Source organism: Thamnophis sirtalis, unplaced genomic scaffold, assembly GCF_051295495.1.
Source record: "Thamnophis sirtalis isolate CommonGarterSnake01/CBP01778 unplaced genomic scaffold, rThaSir2_p1.2 scaffold_2, whole genome shotgun sequence".
NCBI lineage: Eukaryota > Metazoa > Chordata > Lepidosauria > Squamata > Natricidae > Thamnophis > Thamnophis sirtalis.
Genome location: NW_028261382.1, coordinates 1,935,027 through 1,954,691, shown reverse-complemented (window position 1 = coordinate 1,954,691; position 19,665 = coordinate 1,935,027). Strand labels below are relative to the sequence as shown.

At 45.3% G+C, this 19,665-nt stretch overlaps 1 protein-coding gene across 1 annotated transcript; it reads right to left on the bottom strand.

Annotated features, from left to right (window-relative positions):
* Window positions 1–842: 842 nt before the first annotated feature.
* Window positions 843–19,110, bottom strand: LOC106542017 (threonine--tRNA ligase 1, cytoplasmic). The gene is made up of 19 exons (XM_087703979.1): window positions 18,846–19,110; window positions 18,032–18,121; window positions 16,837–17,018; window positions 15,345–15,468; window positions 13,809–13,930; window positions 12,579–12,696; window positions 11,691–11,755; window positions 11,394–11,472; window positions 10,394–10,540; window positions 9,947–10,045; window positions 7,732–7,898; window positions 7,240–7,402; window positions 6,402–6,539; window positions 6,245–6,322; window positions 5,470–5,570; window positions 3,974–4,078; window positions 3,801–3,873; window positions 3,037–3,151; window positions 843–2,053 (listed from the first exon to the last, which is right to left on the bottom strand). The coding sequence occupies exons 1-19, from the start codon at window positions 19,074–19,076 to the stop codon at window positions 1,905–1,907; spliced, it is 2,346 nt and encodes a 781-aa protein (XP_087560105.1). The 5' UTR covers window positions 19,077–19,110; the 3' UTR covers window positions 843–1,904.
* Window positions 19,111–19,665: the final 555 nt, after the last annotated feature.

Sequence of the window (19,665 nt, the reverse complement as noted above, 5' to 3'; positions counted from 1 at the left end):
ACAGTATCCTTTCCCTGGAGTGGGAAGGGAGTGGAGATTTTACAGTATCCTTTCCCTGGAGTGGGAAGGGAGTGGAGATTTTGCAGTATCCTTTCCCTGGAGTGGGAAGGGAATGGAGATTTTGCAGTATCCTTTCCCTGGAGTGGGAAGGGAATGGAGATTTTACAGTATCCTTTCCCTGGAGTGGGAAGGGAGTGGAGATTTTGCAGTATCCTTTCCCTGGAGTGGGAAGGGAGTGGAGATTTTGCAGTATCCTTTCCCTGGAGTGGGAAGGGAGTGGAGATTTTGCAGTCTCCTTTCCCTGGAGTCGGGAGGGAGTGGAGATTTTGCAGTATCCTTCCCCTGGAGTGGGAAGGGAATGGGGATTTTGCAGTATCCTTTCCCTGGAGTGGGGAGGGAATGGGGATTTTGCAGTATCCTTCCCCCAGAGTGGAGAGGGAGTGGAGATTTTACAGTATCCTTTCCCTGGAGTGGGAAGGGAGTGGAGATTTTGCAGTATCCTTTCCCTGGAGCGGGAAGGGAATGGAGATTTTGCAGTATCCTTCCCCCAGAGTGGAGAGGGAGTGGAGATTTTGCAGTATCCTTTCCCTGGAGTGGGGAGGGAATGGAGATTTTGCAGTATCCTTTCCCTGGAGTGGGGAGGGAATGGGGATTTTGCAGTATCCTTCCCCCAGAGTGGAGAGGGAATGAAGGTTTTGCAGTATCCTTACCCTGGAGTGAGGAGGGAATGGGGATTTTGCAGTATCCTTCCCCTGGAGTTGGGAGGGAATGGGGATTTTGCAGTATCTTTACCCCTACAGTGGGGAGGGAATGGAGATTTTACAGTATCCTTCCCCTCCCATGCCCACCAAGCCATGCCCACAGAACCGGTAGTAAAAAAAAATTGAATTTCACCACTGGATCATTCCCTGCCTCTGGAGATGATGGTGCCTTCGGGTCAAGTGCCAGGACGTGACCCAGCAGTTTTCTTGGCAAGATTTTCAGAAATGGTTTGCCATTGCTGCTTTCCTAGGGCTGAGAGAAAGTGGCTGGCTCTGAGTCCTCCTCCTAGATCCATGCCTAAGGCAGGATTAGAACTCACCGTCTCCTGGTTTCTAGCCTGATGCTTAATCACTCTGCCTCTCATTCTGTATCTATATTCTACCTTATACTCTGCTTATCCTATATCATCAGATAAACTAACCCGATTCTATGAAGTTGCCTATAAAAGGCGGCTTCTGAGTCTAAATATTTCTGTCCATGAGAAGGGAGTATATCCTGCTCCCTTGCCCATCAATAGCAGCAACCACACTTAACAAATAAATATCCGCAAAAGGAATCTCTTACGCTCTATGACGGGGCTCTCCAAATTTAGCCACTTTTTAAGATTTGCGGACTTCGGCACCCAGAATTCCCCAGCCAGCCGCCCTGGGAGTGGAAATCCACAAATCTTTAAAAGTGGCTAAATTTGGAGACCTTTTTTTTCTATGAGATCCAAGCCATTATCTTTGGAACTCTCTTTTTCCTTTTAAAAACAAAACATGCACGCAAATAGCCCAAAGAATCTAAAAGTAGTTTCAACATCTTTGGGTGACTCGAAACGCTACAACCCTGGATAACAGCAAGGAAATCCAAGGTTACAATTCCACCTTTCTGGAATTTTTCTTGGTTAAGCAATAGAAGTTAGACTTATATACCGCTTCATAGGGCTTTCAGCCCTCTCTAAGCGGTTTACAGAGTCAGCAAATTGCCCCCACAGTCTGGGTCCTCATTTCACCCACCTCGGAAGGATGGAAGGCTGAGTCAACCTTGAGCCGGTGAGATTTGAACCGCTGAACTGCAGATAACAGTCAGCTGAAGTGGCCTGCAGTGCTGCACCCTAACCACTGCGCCACCTCGGCTCCGGTTCTTTGTTGGCGATGGAACTAGAATTCTTCCTCTGCGTGTAAAGTACGGGAGTCTTTCAGCTTCTGTAGTTTCTGCAGGGCCAAAGGAACCGAAACTTCTCCGTGAATTTTGTTATCCCGGGTTCGGACGTTGACGGCGTTGCTTGCTTTTTCCTTCTCCCCAACCACTGCAAGGAAACCAGATTAGAGCCACGGTGCCTCAAAGGAGGGTTAATTCCTCAGAAACCCCCGATGGCACCAAGGAAGCATTTAAAAGACTGCACTGTCAAAGAGTTATTTCCAAGAATTGCCCCCTTAAGGAAATTTCAACTTGTACAAATCTTAAGTTTAGAGTTCTCATTTACAGAGAAGTCCTTGACTTAACAACCGCTCCACTTGGTGGCCAAAATTACAGACTTTGTGATCTAGTTTGGTTGATAGGCCATAAACCCAAACTTCTTCTCCGTGAATTTCAGCCTCGATGGCCATTTGTAGTGGCCTATAGTCACAGGAGCAAAACTTACAGTATTTTATTTTATTTTTTGCTGGAAACTAGCCTTTATTTAAAATAAAAATGGGTTTATTTAACTATTACTTGCTTTCATAACACTGCCCCAAAAGTTATAAAGTTGGGCTAGTCATGTAATGACTTGCTTAACGACTGACATAACTTAAGGGGATAATTCCCAGCTCAAGCGGAGAACTGCCTCTATCAGCGATGTCCAAACTTAGCAGTTTTAAGACTCGTGGAAGCTAAGACTTTGAGCCCTGCTGGCTGGAGAATTCTGGGAGTCGAAGTCCACACGTCTTAAAGTTACCCAGTTTGGAGACCTCTGATCTAAATGGAGAGATTGCAGAGGAAGGGATGACAAGAGAATCAATTATGCTGGCTGGGGAATTCTGGAAGTTGATGTCCACATGTCTTAAAGTGGCCAAGTTTGGACACCCTGGCCTATAAGGTTGGAAGAAATATTAATGGTAATTCTCTTTTTTATAACTTGGCAAAGAGGCTCTTTATGTATTGGGAATAACATTTATCCTCATCACTTCTCCTAACCCTGTAAGGTGATTCCCAGCCCTTCCAATGATTTAACAATTCTACCGCGCTCAATCGGCAGACCCGGGACATGGGAGAGCCGGTTTAATTTTTTTTAAAAAATATCATAGGTACCAAAAATGAAATTATACTGAGCCAGCTGTGCATTTCTTATCTTCTTATTCAGCGTGCAGCTCTGGTCCAAATCAACATCCGCCATGAGCCCAGCTTCACAAGCCTCGTTGCAGACCTAAGCGTGAAGAAATGCTGTTTTTATAGCCCTGGCAGAACAAGAGATTAAAAAAGCAACAGAACCACGGAGTTGGAAGGGACCCTGGAGGTCCTCTAGTCTCACGTAGGAAGCCCTACAGCATTTCACAAAAATGGTCGCCCAATCTCTTCGTAAACGTTCCCCTCGCACATACGTGCTAGTCGTTCCTGACTCTAGGGGGCGATGCTCATGTCCATTTCAAAGCCAAAGAGCCAGCGCTGTCCAAAGACGCCTCCGTGGTCATGTGGCCAGCATGACTCAACGCCGAAGGCGCACGGAACGCTGTTTCCTTCCCACCAAAGGTGGTTCCTGTTTTTCTACTTGCATTTTTTACATGCTTTCGAACTGCTAGGTTGGCAGAAGCTGGGATGAGTCACGGGAGCTCACTCCGTTACACGGCGCTAGGGATTCGAACCGCCGAACTGCCGACCTTTCTGATCGACAAGCTCAGCGTCTTAGCCCCTGAGCCACCGCATCCCTTAATCTCTTCTTGAACACTTTCAAATTGGAGAAGCCACAATTGAAATATCCACGGCAACGTTTTGAAGCATCAAAATGGGGCGTTTTCCCCCCTAGCAGCCCACTACCTGCCCTGCGCTTCCTTTCTACGGATCACCTCCGCTCTTACCTGCTGGGCATATCCTTCGCAGGTAGGTCCGACGGGAACCAGCATGACTTGCCGAGGGGAGAGCCAAAAGGGCCTGGATGAGAAAAGGGATGGGCTGACGTTAACTGTTTTCAAACCTCACCCTGACAACCCGCAGGGAACCCTTTTTTTTCCTCCTAGGATCAGCTGCCCACCATTTGCCACTGTAGTTTTCTGCCAGGATAGCCATCATCCTCTCCACAGAGCCCAGAATCGCTCGGTGGATGATTACGGGCCTCGTCTTGTCGTTGCCGTCTTTGCTGAAAAGCGAAACGAACGAGAACATTTCAACTTCCATTTTTTGCTGTCCTTCTAATTTGGGTTTCTGTTCTGTTCCCCCCTTCTTCGCTCGTTAACAGACGACAGGCAGACTTAAAAGGAAAGAACTTTATCAGTCCTCGGCTCAGACTGGCTGCGAGCCCAAAAATAAACATAAATAAAGTCTCTGGCAAGAAGATAACAGAATGCAAAACAAAACTCTTACAAAGCAATTCACTTCTCCAAGTGTCTCCTTGAATCAGGGTTACAGAAAGCCAATCACTTCTCCAAGTGTCTCTCACAAACAAACCATGAACGATGAACGTTGACTCCTGCAACCAGGGCGTGGCACCATCCGTCCTTATTATCACCAGAAGACGCCACTAACGAGCCCCAGCTGCATTGTTAATCTTGCATCCCGACTCAACTCACAGCAAACTTCTGCTGAGTCACAACAGGTTTCATCGTTTTCCGCTGTGGAACGTGGCCAAATAAGGCTACGGTTCCGGTTATTCCTTGCCCCTTAAGAGACCTTTTCAGCAAGTCGCCATCAAATGTCTAAGCCAGGAGCTGGATATAATCAGAAAAGCATTGGCCTTCGCGGAAGCAGATAGGCTCACTCTTGAACTTAAAAAATAAAGGGGATTCGGAATATTTCGAAGCCTGGAACAGATTTTACGATTGGTGTAAGACAAGGTGATACGATTGGAACCAACTGTATTATATTGTGATTGGACAGAAGGATAGATAATGCACTGAGTAGGCTAATAGTTAAATGGTTGAGACTAATTGTGTATAATGTGAATGTATGGTCACTTTGCATTGTTTTAAATGTTTTAAATGTAAAAATAATATATATATATATAAAATGTCTAAGCCAGGGCTCTCCAACCTTGGCAACTTTTAAGCCTGGTGGATTTCAACTGCCATAATTCTGGGAGTTGCCAAAGTTGCCAAGATTGGAGATGCCTGATTTAAGCACTGACGTTTCTGTTTCTGCTCCTATCCTTCAGCTTTGCACAATGCAATATTCCTTCTTTCAGCTAGCACTGATGACATTCCCTAGTTGGGTCATGAAACGCCTGCAAGAAAACCACCAAACTCAGAGAGGATCAAGGACCATACAGTCCCTCCGTGCTCAAATACAAAATATCAAACGTTTCTCTAATCCTTCTGGCCACACAGTTGGATTGAAGGACATTCGGGAACTGCCTAAGTGCAGATCGAGCATCTGACCTGGTTCAATTCCTCCTCGCCTCGTTGCTACCCCCTTTGCTCCATCGCCTTGCCATTCCTTCCTGTTTTCAGCCTCTTTGGTCACAGCCTTTTCCGCAAAGCCTTCCAAAGCTCCCCCGATTCCTAAGGGTTACAACCTTGGGTTGTGGATACTTACCCAACGTATGTCAAATTGAACCGGACAGGTAGCTGGAAGTCAAGCTGGATCGTAGCACACTGATGGTAGCGGCCGATAGCATCTTTGATTGTAATATCGATCTGCAAAAGTCAAAATAATTATCTGTCCATCCATCCATCCATCCATCCATCCATCCATCCATCTAATAAATCTCTCACTATATCTCTCTAAACTATCATCTACATATCTATCATCTATCTATCTATCTATCTATCTATCTATCTATCTATCTATCTATCTATCTATCTATCTATATCTATCTAATAAATCTCTCACTATATCTCTCTATCATCTATGTATCTATGTATCTATCATCTATGTATCTAGCTATCTATCATCTATCTATCTATCTATCTATCTATCTATCTATCTATCTATCTATCTATCTATCTATCTATCTAATAAATCTCTCACTATATCTAATCTATCATCCATCCATCCATCCATCCATCTATCTATCTATCTTGTATGTTGCCCATCTTGTCTGCCATTATGAACCTATAACTTGTGATCACCAAAAAGCATGCATCTCTTTAACTTTAAAAGGAAATAAAAATCTAATGCATTGATGACCCACAAAAAAACCCACAACAGGGAGCTTAACAACCACAGTGCAAAAGGTGGTAAAATTAGACGCAACTCACTGCTTAACGACGGTACCAATGCTGGTCAGAAATTGAGGACTACCTGTGCAGAATGGAGTTTGCGTGTTCCCGGGCAAGATTTTGGCTCGAACCCAGAGCCTCTCACTAACCTTGGGCCCATAAAACGCCCCGTCACCTGGATTGAGTTTCCAAGGTTCCCCAAAGTCATCCAAGCTGTTCTGGAGTTGCTGAAGTCGGAAAGAAGAAGCATGGCGGTTAAAATCCCCTCTGTGTTCTGCCCCGCCCCACACACCTGGCCACCCTCACCTTCTCCGCCTGGTCCCAGATCTCCTTCTCCCCTAGGAAGTTGTTGGGCCTTGTGGACAGATGCAGCTGGAAGGTGAATCCAAAAACAGCATAGACGGACTGCAGGAAATGAAGACATCCTTTCATCTCCTCCTCGATCTGAAAGCGAAGACATCCATCAGCAGGAACTTCAGAGGTGAAAGGAGCTGGCATTTTCCTAAAAACAATCTCCCTGATGTGCCCCACCAGTGGCCAGTGGAGCTGGCAGCAGACTCTGAGAGTGAGGAGGTTGGGGAGGAAGATGGGCCAGTCCTGGAGTCTGGGGAAGGCTCTGATGATGAGGGCTCTGTGTCGGAGGCAGAGAGGGGGCCAGAGCCGTATGCCAGTTATCAGCTGCCTTCAGAGTCGGACATCAGTGGGGCAGAAGAACAGCTGGAGCCTGTTCCCAGTGTGAGTTGCCAGATGAAGGGAACAGCTAAAGAACAGGGGTCGACTTGGGAGGAAGGCCACAGGTGGACGGTGAATGGCCCCTCCCAGAGGACATAAAAGAGGAGCGAAAGGGGAGTGGAGTTTGCAGGAGACAATTAGTTCCCTCCCTTAATTGGTTCCTGATTCTCCAAGCTCCTTGCCAAGTTTTGCAGATCTCAGCCTGGCAGCTCTCCAAGCCAGATAAGGTCCGTGACCGTAAATCCTCCCTTGAAAGACTTTGCTGGATGTGGACGAGCAGAATTCACAGTCAATTAATAAAAGGGGTTTTTGTCGGGACTAGGATTTGGCTTCAGGCTCTCGGAAAGCCCCGGTCAGAACACTCCCTCCCTTAGTTCCCTGCAGTGGAACAAGCCCAAATGAGGTGTCCTACCTGTTCCATCGTGCAGAAGAGGTGAGCGTCATCTTGTTGGAAGCGTCGGACTCGCGTCAGACCGCTGAGGGTCCCCGAAAGCTCGTTGCGGTGAAGCACCCCAAAATCAGCCAGTCTCAGAGGCATCTCCCTCCAAGACCGAGGACGATGGGCAAACATCAGGCTGGCAGAGATGGGGAGAAGTCTGCTAGATCAGTGTTTCTCAACCTTGGCAACTTGAAGATGTCCGGACTTCAACTCCCAGAATTCCCCAGCCAGCATTCGCTGGCTGGGGAATTCTGGGAGTTGAAGTCCAGACATCTTCAAGTTGCCAAGGTTGAGAAACACTGTGCTAGATCAAGCAGCAATGTTCACCTCCACTTATGGAGATCCCATGACCCCGTTTTTCCCTGTAAGATTTCGACATGTAATCCCGAGGGGGGGTCAAAGGAGCCTCACGTTAAGGGCTTAATTCCCCAACCTGCTGAGAAAAGAGAGACGGGGGACTCTCACCAGTGTCCGGGACAGTTCATCGGCTTCAGGGCAAAGATTTCTTTTTCCGCCTCGAAAGAGAACATGTTCTCGCTGTAATGCTGCCAGTGGCCAGAGGTTTCCCAAAGTTTACTGTTGTAGATATTGGGGGAAACGACTTCCATGAAGTTACGCCGCTGATACTCTTCCTGTACAAGATAAGGTGGTGTCAGGCCCCCGAAACACAAGCGCAACACCCGGAGATACTGCTGAGTGGTTTACTCATTGATCCTACGGACAGAATCTTGCCAGATTAAAGCAACTATGCAGAATGAATTAGATACACTCTATACAATGTTTACTGTGCATAACCAGGGGATGTAACATTGAGTAATAAACACAGCCTTCTCTTATATAGAAAATGCCCCCTACAATACAAACCCAATATACCACCTTGGCCCACCATACACCCTCTTTCAACCCCTTCCAACTTTCATTCTTCCTTCTTACATACCCCTCTACTACCTACTTCCCCTCCCCCTCTATCACTCCCTCTCTTCATCCATTCCCTCCCTTCCTTCTCCTCCTCCTCTCTCTCACCCTCCCACCCTCCTTCTTCTTTCACTCAACTCCTCCCTTCGGTGTACTTCTATTGCCTCCAATATATTCAGCTTGTTCTATTTTAACACTAACATTCAAAAGCCACAGTATACAAGTGCAATCATGTACTTTAGAATTTAACACATATTATATTTCCCCCCTCCCCCCTCCCCCTAGAACCCCACCTCCCTTCCCTCCCCCCGACTTCCCAGAGCCCATACGCGGTATAACTTTTTAACAATCACAGTCTAAAATATCTCTACATTGAGCTCAGCTTCTTACTGTTACCCAAATTTTAAACAGTTTAAGTTATTGCTGATGTTAAGCATAGGCTATCTGGAGTTTCTTAGTCCCATATTTACTTTGGAATTAGATAACACTCTGTGAGCTGCTAAGGAGGGGCAGTCTTAGCTGTCTTCCTGCCCATCAGACTTTCCAAGCTGGGGGTTGCCTCTTTGCCCTCTGGAAAGCAGCCCCTCCCCTCCCCCTTGGACTCCAGACTCCATCCCGGCACAGGTGGTCAACAGGTGGTGATGGGACAAAATATACCCTTTACACATGCTGACCGCCTTTGATCTGAGGCCCTTAAAAATTCACGTGATTTATGCTAGATTTGGCAAATCAGACCAAAAAGTGTTGTGGCCCACCAGTGGCCAGCAGAGCTGGCAACAGACTCAAGAGAGTGGGGAGGTTGGGGAGGGGCATGGGCCAGTCCTAGAGTCTGGGGAAGGCTCGGACGAGGGCTCTGTGTCGGAGGCAGAGAGGGGGCCAGAGCCGTCTGACAGTTATCAGCTGCCTTCAGAGTCAGACATCAGTGGGGCAGAAGAACAGCTGGAGCCTGTTCCCAGTGTGCGCATGCACAGAGTTGCCAGATGAAGGGAACAGCTAAAGAAGAGGGGCCGACTTGGGAGTAAGGCCACAGGTGGACCCTGAATGGCCCCTCCCAGAGGGAATAAAAGAGGAGCGAAAGGGGAGTGGAGTTTGCAGGAGACCATTAGTTTGCTTCATTGGTTCGTGACTCTCCAAGACTCCTTGCCAAGTTCTGCAGAGATCAGCCTGGCAGCTCTCCAAGCCAGATAAGGTCTGTGACCGTAAATCCTCCCTCGAAAGACCTTGCTGGATATGAATGTGCAGAATTCACAGCAAATTAATCAAAGGGGTTTTTTGTCAGGACAAAGAGTTTGTTTCATGCCCCTGGGAAGCCTCAGTCAGAACAAAAAATATGTCTCATTTATACATACTTCATTTCTACAGGTAATCATTTTCTGGTTCCAAAAACCAAGACACCCTGAGGTTGGTGTAAGTAATGTGAGGTTATGGCCTCTCTATAAATGGCTGGGGAATTCTGGGAGCTGAAGTCCACACATCTGGTGGCACAGTGGTTAGGGTACAGTACTGCAGGCCACTTCAGCTGACTGTTATCTGCAGTTCGGCGGTTCTAATCTCACCGGCTCAAGGTTGACTCAGCCTTCCATCCTTCCGAGGTGGGTGAAATGCGGACCCAGACTGTTGGGGGCCATATGCTGACTCTGTAAACCGCTTAGAGAGGGCTGAAAGCCCTATGAAGCGGTATATAAGTCTAACTGCTATTGCTAACTGCTATTGCTATCTTAAAAGTTCTCAAGGTTTAGAAACGCTGCTGTATCGGTGCACTTACTTTGATGAAATCCACGAGTGTATTGTAAATAAAAGCTCCACGGGGAAGAAAGAAACAGCTTCCAGGGCTCAGGTCATGGAAAAAAAAGAGCTCTTGTTCCTGTAGGGTCAACCCAAAGTTAAAAGAAGAGTCAGCTTTATCAAGAGAAGAAATATATGTAGCTCAAGGTTGACGTTTTCTTGCAAATCTTGCTCCTTTCTAGCACTGAAGAAGTTGGGCCAGCCCAGAGAACACCAAATGCACCACAGTCAACCTTGACAGGCTGAAATTGTGTAACTCTCAAATGTAACAACAGATGCACAACAGCCCCCTGAATTTCCTTGCACAGGATTCCAACCTACCCTACAGATTTCTGACCCGGGATCTCTAGGCCACCATAAATCCGAAGATTTTCAGGACCCTAAGAAGCTTCACTCTTGAGTTTCTCCCTCAAAGTCCAAAGCCCACCTTGCCAATTTTCCTGTGGTCTCGTTTTTTGGCTTCCTCCTGGAATTTCTCCCACTCCTTCATCATTTTGGCCTCCGGGAAAGAGATTCCGTAGATCCGTTGCAAGGTTTCCATGTTGGACTTCCCCTCCCAATAGGTCGACGAGTTCTAATAACGCAAAACAACGGCACAAAATGAAATTCACCAAAAAGTGGGGAAATGGAGAGACGATTTAAGAGTCTGAGAAATAAATGCGCTGCTATGCTTCTCTGATCATCCGAACCCGTGCTTCTCGACCTCGGTGGCTTTAAGATGTGTGGACTCCAAGTCCCAGAATTCCCCACCCAGCTGAGTTGAAATCCAAACATCTTACATTTGCCAGGATTGAGACGCATTCATCTGAATCCTTCCCAGGGACAAAAGTATCATAAACGGCCCAGGGTTTCTTGATAAAACTCAACACGTACTCTTCGTTTTTTGATACACCCTACTTATATATCAGGGACACGGTGGCTCAGTGGCTAAGATGCTGAGCTCGTCGATCAGAAAGGTCGGCCGTTCGGCGGTTTGAATCCCTAGCACCGTTTTAACGGAGTGAGCTCCCGTGACTTGTCCCAGCTTCTGCCAACCTAGCACTTCGAAAGCACGTAAAAATGCAAGTAGAAAAATAGAAACCACCTTTGGTGGGAAGGGAACAGCGTTCCGTGCGCCTTCGGCGTTGAATCATACCAGCCACATGACCTTCGGACAGCGCTGGCTCTTCGGCTTTGGAACGGAGATGAGCACCGCCCCCTAGAGTCGGGAACGACTGGCACATATGTACGAGGGGAATCTTTACCTTATATATCACTATATTTATATTCCTCAGGCTGGCTGAGGAATTCTGGGAGTTGAAGTCTACACATCTCTCCAAGTTCCCAAGGTTGACAAACACAGCTCTATTCGTTACGACTAATGCTTTGAATTGGGCCTGGGATTTTATCCTGACCATTCAATTTCTGCTAAAGAAAATCTTTCTTACCTTAATGATCTTTAAGGCCTTTATTTTTCCAGTGTGCCTCACATGAGGCCCTCTGCATAAATCAATCAAGGGACCGCACCTATTAGATGAACATCGAAATAGTTAACTCTGTTCGAGTTATTAGCCACTTCAATCACCACGAATAAACGTGGTTACCCTGAAACATTTCTACACTTCCACAGCAACATCGTAGGTTGCTTAAACTTAAACCAACATTAACCTCATGTGCTTCTCCTCTCTAGTTAAGAGAAGAGAAACTATTATTTTAACACAAAAAAATCAAATCCATCTGCTTACCTGTATACTGTTGTGGTCGGTGTGTGAATTTTCTCATTCAGGATCCGGCATTTGAACTTGTTGTACTGTGAAGAGTGTATAAAGAAAATTGGCAAATAAATATATTGAAACTTAGCCTTTTTTGGAGCCCAGGTTCTCTATCCTTGACTGCTTCACACCAGGACTAGTTGAAAAATTGGAGATCTAGAATTCCTGCATTTTTAGAGGTATCAACTAGGAAAAAAATGCTATTCCGCTAACACTTCACAGAATTTGAACCAGGGAAAATTCCCTGCTCCCAGAAATTCTATGAATCTTTTTGGAGAAGCTCTGAATTATTATTAAAGGGATATTTTCATTGTATTCATTTATTCAGCCAATGGCCAGCCACATAAAATAACAAAAAAAGGGAATAAAAGAGAACAATTGTGATCGGGATCGACAAGAGAAAAATGAGTGCAATTATATACTGACAAAGAATGAAATGATTCAAATGTGGTATAATCTGAACAGTCCTATTACAAAAATAATATGTTTGTTTGCCTAGCCCTAATGAAATTATACACTAAAATAAATACACGTCCTCCAAAAATAGTTGAAAATAACTAAGGATGTTGATAAAAAGAGAGGTTTTGCCTTATTATCACTGCAGTAGCACAAAACCAAATAGAGAATAATGAATTAATCAAGGAGAGAAGCAACCTAGAACTAAGGAGAAATTCCCTAATGGTGAGAGCAATTAAACAATGGAAGAGGAGTTGCCTTCAGAAGTTGTGGGTGCCCCATCCCTGGAAGTTTTCAAAAATCAGACTGGACTACCATCTGTCTGAAATGATATGGGGTCTCCTGTTCGAGCAGGGGGTTGGACTAGAAGACCTCCAAGGTCCCTTTGAGAACTCCAGGACTTACTTTAAACATTTCTAGCAAATCTTCTTTTCGCACTTCGAGCCTTTCAAACGGCTGCTTTTCCTTCATGATGCTTTTGCAAATGCTCTCCAGAGTCAGTAACTCTGTACTGGAAACCCCTCTGGGAAAAAAAAATTAAAAATTCTAAATCAGTTTGTCCAGCTGCAGCTCCAATAAAATGAAGCCCTGGTCACTTTCCCACCACAGGTGAGTCCTACACCCCTTTGACCCAGGTGTAAAGGTAAAAATTCCCCTTGCACATGCGTGCTAGTCGTTCCCGACTCTAAGGGGCGGTGCTCATCTCCGTTTCAAAGCCGAAGAGCCAGCACTGTCCGAAGACGTCTCCGTGGTCATGTGGCCGGCATGACTCAACGCCGAAGGGGCATGGAACGCTGTTCCCTTCCCACCAAAGGTGGCTCCTATTTTGCTACTTGCATTTTTTTACGGGCGTTCGAACTGCTAGGTTGGCAGAAGCTGGGACAAGTCACGGGAGCTCACTCTATTACACGGTGCTAGGGATTCGAACTGCCGACCTTTGTGATCGACAAGCTCAGCGTCTCAGCCACTGAGCCCCCGTGTCCCTCGACCCCAGGTGAGGTCATCCTAACTGTTAAAAAATTCTTAAATTATTCCTGTGTATTGCAGGTAATTTATGTAAGATATTGTTTAAAAAAAAACCCACACCCTTGCAGGCTATTAATAACTTCAGTGATTTATTTTCATACATTCCAAACAAATTAGAACAGGAAGTCCTCAATTTACGACAGACACTTCCCCAAAGGTACGACTGGTTCTGAAGTTCAGCAACCGGCCAGCATTTATGATCGTTCGCAGCACCCTGGAGTCACATGACTGCATTTTAATGACATTTTTTTTTTAAAAAAATGTGTTTATTTCTGATTTTCAGCAAAAAACACCCAAATGGGCCTAGTTTACAACTACACCATTCACTTCACACACATTGTCATAAAATTGAGTCTTATCACATTACAGGTGACCTTCTTTACAATCGTCACAACTTATGACCGTAATGGGCATAAACTCCATTACGGTCACAAATTGAGGACTACTTATAACCATTACAAGCATTTTGGGTTTTTTTAAGTTTAGCCAAAGCATCCTTGATTATTGCAAGCTGCTTTGGATGAAACATGATAAATATTTCGTTCTATTTTAATGGAACATTTTATGCACCCCCCCCACCCCACCCCCCCACTAGCTGGCAGAATGTACCTGTTTTCCATGTGCATGTCATAGTAGAAGCCGTTTTCTATGGGGGGTCCGTAACATAAACAGCCCCCGTAATAATTTTCCATGGCTTCACCCAGAATGTGGGCGCTGGAATGCCAATAAACCTAGAAAAAGGGGGAGAGGAAGGAGCCACAGAGATGAGAGTCAGGATTGGGGTGACTGGTTTGTATAAATCCAAGTGCCAGGGAAGTTATCTGCTTCTTTTGCTTTTATTGAACTACGATTAACAATAATATAAGATTAACATTAACCCAAGATGCACAGAGGGGGAAAAATAGACCCTATAAAAATATATGAATAGAATAGAATAGAATAGAATATAGAATAGAATAGAATACAGAATAGAATAGAATATAAAATAGAATAGAATATAGAATAGAATATAGAATAGAATATAGAATAGAATATAGAATAGAATATAGAATAGAATATAGAATAGAATATAGAATAGAATATAGAATAGAATAGAATATAGAATTTAGAATAGAATATAGAATAGAATAGAATATAGAATAGAATAGAATATAGAATAGAATAGAATAGAATAGAATATAGAATAGAATATAGAATAGAATATAGAATAGAACATAGAATAGAATATAGAATTGAATAGAATATAGAATAGAATAGAATACAGAATAGAATAGAAGATAGAATAGAATAGAATAGAATAGAATATAGAGTAGAATATAGAATAGAATATAGAATATAGAATAGAATATAGAATATAATATAGAATTGAATAGAATATAGAATAGAATAGAATACAGAATAGAATAGAATATAAAATAGAATAGAATATAGAATAGAATATAGAATAGAATATAGAATAGAATATAGAATAGAATATAGAATAGAATATAGAATAGAATAGAATATAGAATTTAGAATAGAATATAGAATAGAATATAGAATAGAATATAGAATAGAATAGAATATAGAATAGAATAGAATACAGAATAGAATAGAATATAAAATAGAATATAAAATAGAATATAATATAGAATAGAATAGAATATAGAATAGAATATAGAATAAAATATAGAATAGAATATAGAATAGAATAAGAACACAGAATAAGAATGGCATAGAATAACTTTATCGTCACTTTACACAATAACTGGCATTCATTAAAAATGAAATTTCATTGCATACAGCTCTTCAGTGCTCATCACCTCCAAATTTACAACACATAAAACATATGTAGGTCCTCGACATATACAAATTCACCATTTATCTAACATATACCATATTATAGTTTATTACTATTGGTACAAACCAATTCCCATGTTACGTTATCCAAAAATTTTCCAGTTGTTATTTGGGCTGCTAAAATGAAACACGAGACATCGGCAGAAATCCTGTAGCGCCAGCATCTATTCCCAGATAAGGAAGTTCCTCACATCCATCGGGAAAGCTAGCCAAGACGGAGCAGCCTTTTTAACATGGCTTGTCCTCTTTCATGCGAGCTCCTGCCTTCAAATGCTTTGCATGGAAAATGGGGAACCGCCCACTTACCGCCTGAGCATCTTCATTGTCAAAAGTCAGCAGCTCCAAGGTGGAATCTCCTTCCATCGGCCGGTCGAGGTCCCACAATTCCCCATTCACTCTGGCAATGACGACATTGTCGGCAACTCCGCGGCTGCGGACAGTGGAGATAGGCCAAAGATTTAGCTGCTGCACACTCCCCACATAACCCAACCATCCCCTTCGGATACGCCTCCAGGTAATCGTCTCTTTTAAACTGGGCCTTTCATTCTGGCGTTTCAGAGAAAGGGATAAGACCAGAAGCGTAAAAATATAAACGTGTTACAATGCCCATCCCTTGCTGTGTTTCTCAACCTTGGGTGCTTAAAGAGGGGTGGACACAACTCCCAGAATTCCCCAGCCGGCTGGGGGATTCTGGGAATTGACGTCCATCCCTCTCTGCAAGCACCCAAGGTTGAGACACACTTCTTGCAGGTAACTTTTTAGAATAGAATAAGGAGTAGAGGAAGGAAGGAGGGAAGGAAGGAGGGATAACAATTGAACAATTGTGGTTAAATGGAGGTATAATGATGGTAATATGTATAAATATCCGAGTTAAAATACTTCAGTGAATATGAATTATGCTTGATGACTGTGGAAGTGATGCACGAAAGTCTTTTGAAACCAACTGATAACACTTTCTACAGTATGTAAAAAAGGAAGATTTTATGTGTTGTGTTTGTTTTGGAAAAAAAATAAAAATTAAAAAAAAAGAATAAGGAGTAGAGTAGAGTAAGTAGAGTAGAGTAGAATAGAATAGAATAAGGAGTAAAGTAGAGTAGAATAGAAGAGAATAAGGAGCAGAGTAGAATAGAGGACAGGAGAGGAGAATAGAATAGAATAACAGAGTTGGAAGGGGCCTCCGAGGTCTTCTAGTCCAACCCCCTGCTTAGGCAGGAAACCCTACACCATTTCAGACAAATGGATATCCAACTTCTTAAAAACTTCCAGTGTTGGAGTATTCACAACTTCTGGAGGCAACTTCTGTTCCACTGATCAGTTGTTTTAGGTTATACATTTGTTATATTTAAAGGTGTTCAAGATTCATTTGTGGTCTTTTTTTTCCACCTGTGGGTCTACCTCTGCTCACCAGCTTCCTAAGAGCCAAGGTGGCGCAGTGGTTAAATGCAGCACTGCAGGCTACTGCTAGATCAGCAGGTCAGCGGTTCAAATCTCACCGGCTCAGGGTTGACTCAGCCTTCCATCCTTCCGAGGTGGGTAAAATGAGGACCCAGATTGTTGGGGGCAATATGCTGACTCTCTGTAAACCGCTTAGAGAGGCCTGAAAGGCCTATGAAGCGGTATATAAGTCTACTGCTATTGCTATTGCTAAAATTTCAAGCCAGCTGTAGATCACAGATAGGAAAGACCCAAACTGTCACGTTTATTTCCAATCGAGCAGAGAGGTTTATAATTTCAGCCAGACTGGTTCTAGCTGCAAAGGCAGAACTGGGCTACATTCTCAGATACGTCAGAAGTTTACCTGAGGTCGACAGCCACCTGGTAGGGGGTCGTCTTCCAGGCCTGTCCGCTCGTCACCTTCCCATCGGAAAGCCTGATTTGGATTGTCTGACTTTGGCCAGATGTTCTGGAACGGAGAATCGCATCGCTCTTCTTTTTCAGCTCTGTGTAGAGATCTAGTCTGCTCCGGATGAAGGTCGGACCCTGCAGGGACAGTTGAAAAGGGCACCTGGCAGGACTTACCTGCAGCCAGGTACGATCTGAGAGGAACATCTGTGTTACACTCATGCCTTGGTGCCAAGGACACCTGTCCTTGTTTCTAGGTTCTATCATATCTCCAGGCTTAAAATGGACAAAAACATCATCAAAAAAGCTCAACAAAGATTGTTCTTTCTGCACCAACTCAAGAAGCTGAAACTTCCCAAGGAGCTGCTGATTCTACAGAGGAATGATTGAGTCTGTCATCTGCACCTCCATAACTGTCTGGTTTGGTTCTGCAACCCAACAAGACAGACACGGATTTCAGAGGATAATGAGAACTGCAGAAAAACCAATGGCTGCCAACCTGCCTTCCATTGAGGACCTGCACACTGCACAAGTCAAAAAGAGGGCCATGAAAATATCTACAGACCCCTCACATTCTGGACATAAATTGTTTCAACTCCTACCCTCAAAATGATGCTATAGGGCACTGCACGCACACCAGAACAACTGGACACAAGGACAGTTTTCCCCCGAATGCCATCCCTCTGCTAAACAACTAATTCCCAAAACACTGTCAAATAATTTACTAAGACTGTATTACTATTATTCATCTCTTCCTTCCTAGTGCTCATCTCTTCCCACTTCTGACTGTAACCACGTTGCTTCTATCTTTACAATTTATATTGGTTTATTTATTTGTTTTTACTTGTTTCTTTATTCTATTCTAATTCCTTATTCTATTCTATTCTTATTCCCTATCCTATCCTATCCTAAAGGAGATTGGCACAATCTGGACCACCCACCAACTTGGAGAGGGCTGGGCCACCTCCACCATACGGATTAGGGGGGACACTGAAAGACCCCCCTCCTCATGTTTAAAAGGAGGGTCAGGCAACCAATGGGAGAGAAATTGGCTGCTTTTTTAAAAAAACCAGTATATGTACGTCACCTGTCCCAGCAGGGAAACCCCCACCCCAGGAAAATGCAGCCCCCTCCCCAGAAAGACCACCTACTTCTGGTGGGCCCCCATCTGCAGCTGGGGGCTCCGTTGTCTTCTCCTCCCTTTCCTGCTTCCTGGGGGTGTCTTCAGTCTCCAGAAAGTCCTGGTCAAAATGAAATTAATTGGCAGGGATTTCAGAGTTTGGCCAATGGCAGGCGCCGTCCCCATTCTCCTAAAGGGCTGGGGATGATGGGAGGTGCAATCTGTGCCCCCTCTAGGTTGGGGGGGATGGTGGAAAACCAGCTGTCCATTCCCCCCAAGCCTCCGAAAATAACTGGAATTACAGCCTGTACTTCTCTAGGTTGGGGAATGATGGGAGCTGCGGTTGTTCCTTTCTCTTTGAGGCTGGGGATGATGGGAGCAGTTGTCTGTCCCTCTCTAATCCAGGGGGATGATGGGAGACTCATTGCCCATTCCTCCGAAGGGGCTGGGAATGATGGGAACTGCAATCTGTCCCTGTATAGGCAGGGGAATGGTGGGAGATGCATTGGCCATTCCCCCAAGGGGTTGGGGATAATGGGAACTCCCCTTTTAGGCCGAGGGATGATGGGAGACGCGTTGCCCATTCCTCCGAAGGGGCTGGGGACGATGGGAACTGCAGTCTGTCCCTCTTTAGGCCGCGGGATAGTGGGAGCCGCATGACCCATTCTCCTGAAGGGCTGGGGACGATGGGACCTGCAGTCTGCGCCTGTCTAGGCTGGGGAATGGTGGGGGGCGCATTGCCCATTCCCCCAAGGGACTGGGGATGATGGGACTTGCAGTCTGTCCCTCTTGAGGCCGGGGAAAGGTGGGAGCGGGCCGAAGGAAGCCGCGGGGCTCTCACTCACCTGGCGGGCCCGCTCGGCGGCCAGGCTGCGGCGGAGGTGGAGGAGGCGGTAGCGCAGCTTCTCGTTCTCCTCCCGCAGCGCCCGCAACTCCGGGCCCGGCCGCTCGGGGGACGCCCAGGCGGAGGCCTCCTTCAGCCGCGCCACCTCGGCCGCCAAGCCCCGCACCTCGCGCTCCTGCCGGGCCAGGCGACCCTCCGCCGCCGCCGCCGCCGCCCCGGCCGCCATCGCCATCGCCCCGCCGGGGAAGGAGGAGGGCCAGGCCGGGCGGAGGCAGAGAAGAAGACCCCTCCTCTCCGCCGCCGCCCCCAGGAAGGGAGGGAGGGAGGAAAGGAAGGGAGGAAGGAAAGAGAGAGAGAGAAAGACAAAAGGGAAAAAGGAAGGAAAGAAAGAGAGAGGGAAGGAAGGAAAGAAGGAAGGAAAGAGAGAGAGAGAGAAGGAAGGAAGGAAAGAAGGAGGGAAGGAAAGAGAGAGAGAAGGAAGGAAAGAAGGAAGGAAGGAAAGAGAGAGAAGGAAGGAAGAAGAGAAAGAAAAAGACAAAAGGAAAAAAGGAAGGAAAGAAAGAGAGAGAAGGAAGGAAGGAAAGAAGGAAGGAAGGAAAGAGAGAGAGAAGGAGAAGAGAAAGAAAAAGACAAAAGGAAAAAAGGAAGGAAAGAAAGAGAGAGAAGGAAGGAAGGAAAGAAGGAAGGAAGGAAAGAGAGAGAGAAGGAGAAGAGAAAGAAAAAGACAAAAGGAAAAAAGGAAGGAAAGAGAGAGAGAAGGAAGGAAAGAAGGAAGGAAGGAAAGGGAGAGAAGGAAGGAAGGAGAGACAGAAGGAAGGAAG

Excerpts from the sequence above, each read along its gene's own strand:
- LOC106542017 (XM_087703979.1), bottom strand. The coding sequence starts at position 19,076 with ATGGCGATGGCGGCCGGGGCGGCGGCGGCGGCGGCGGAGGGTCGCCTG. Across the intron at positions 7,899-9,946 it reads CACTCGTGGATTTCATCAAA|GAAGAGTATCAGCGGCGTAA; the intron begins GTAAGTGCACCG and ends TATCTTGTACAG. Across the intron at positions 2,054-3,036 it reads TCAGTATAATTTCATTTTTG|TGGTTGGGGAGAAGGAAAAA; the intron begins GTACCTATGATA and ends GTTTCCTTGCAG.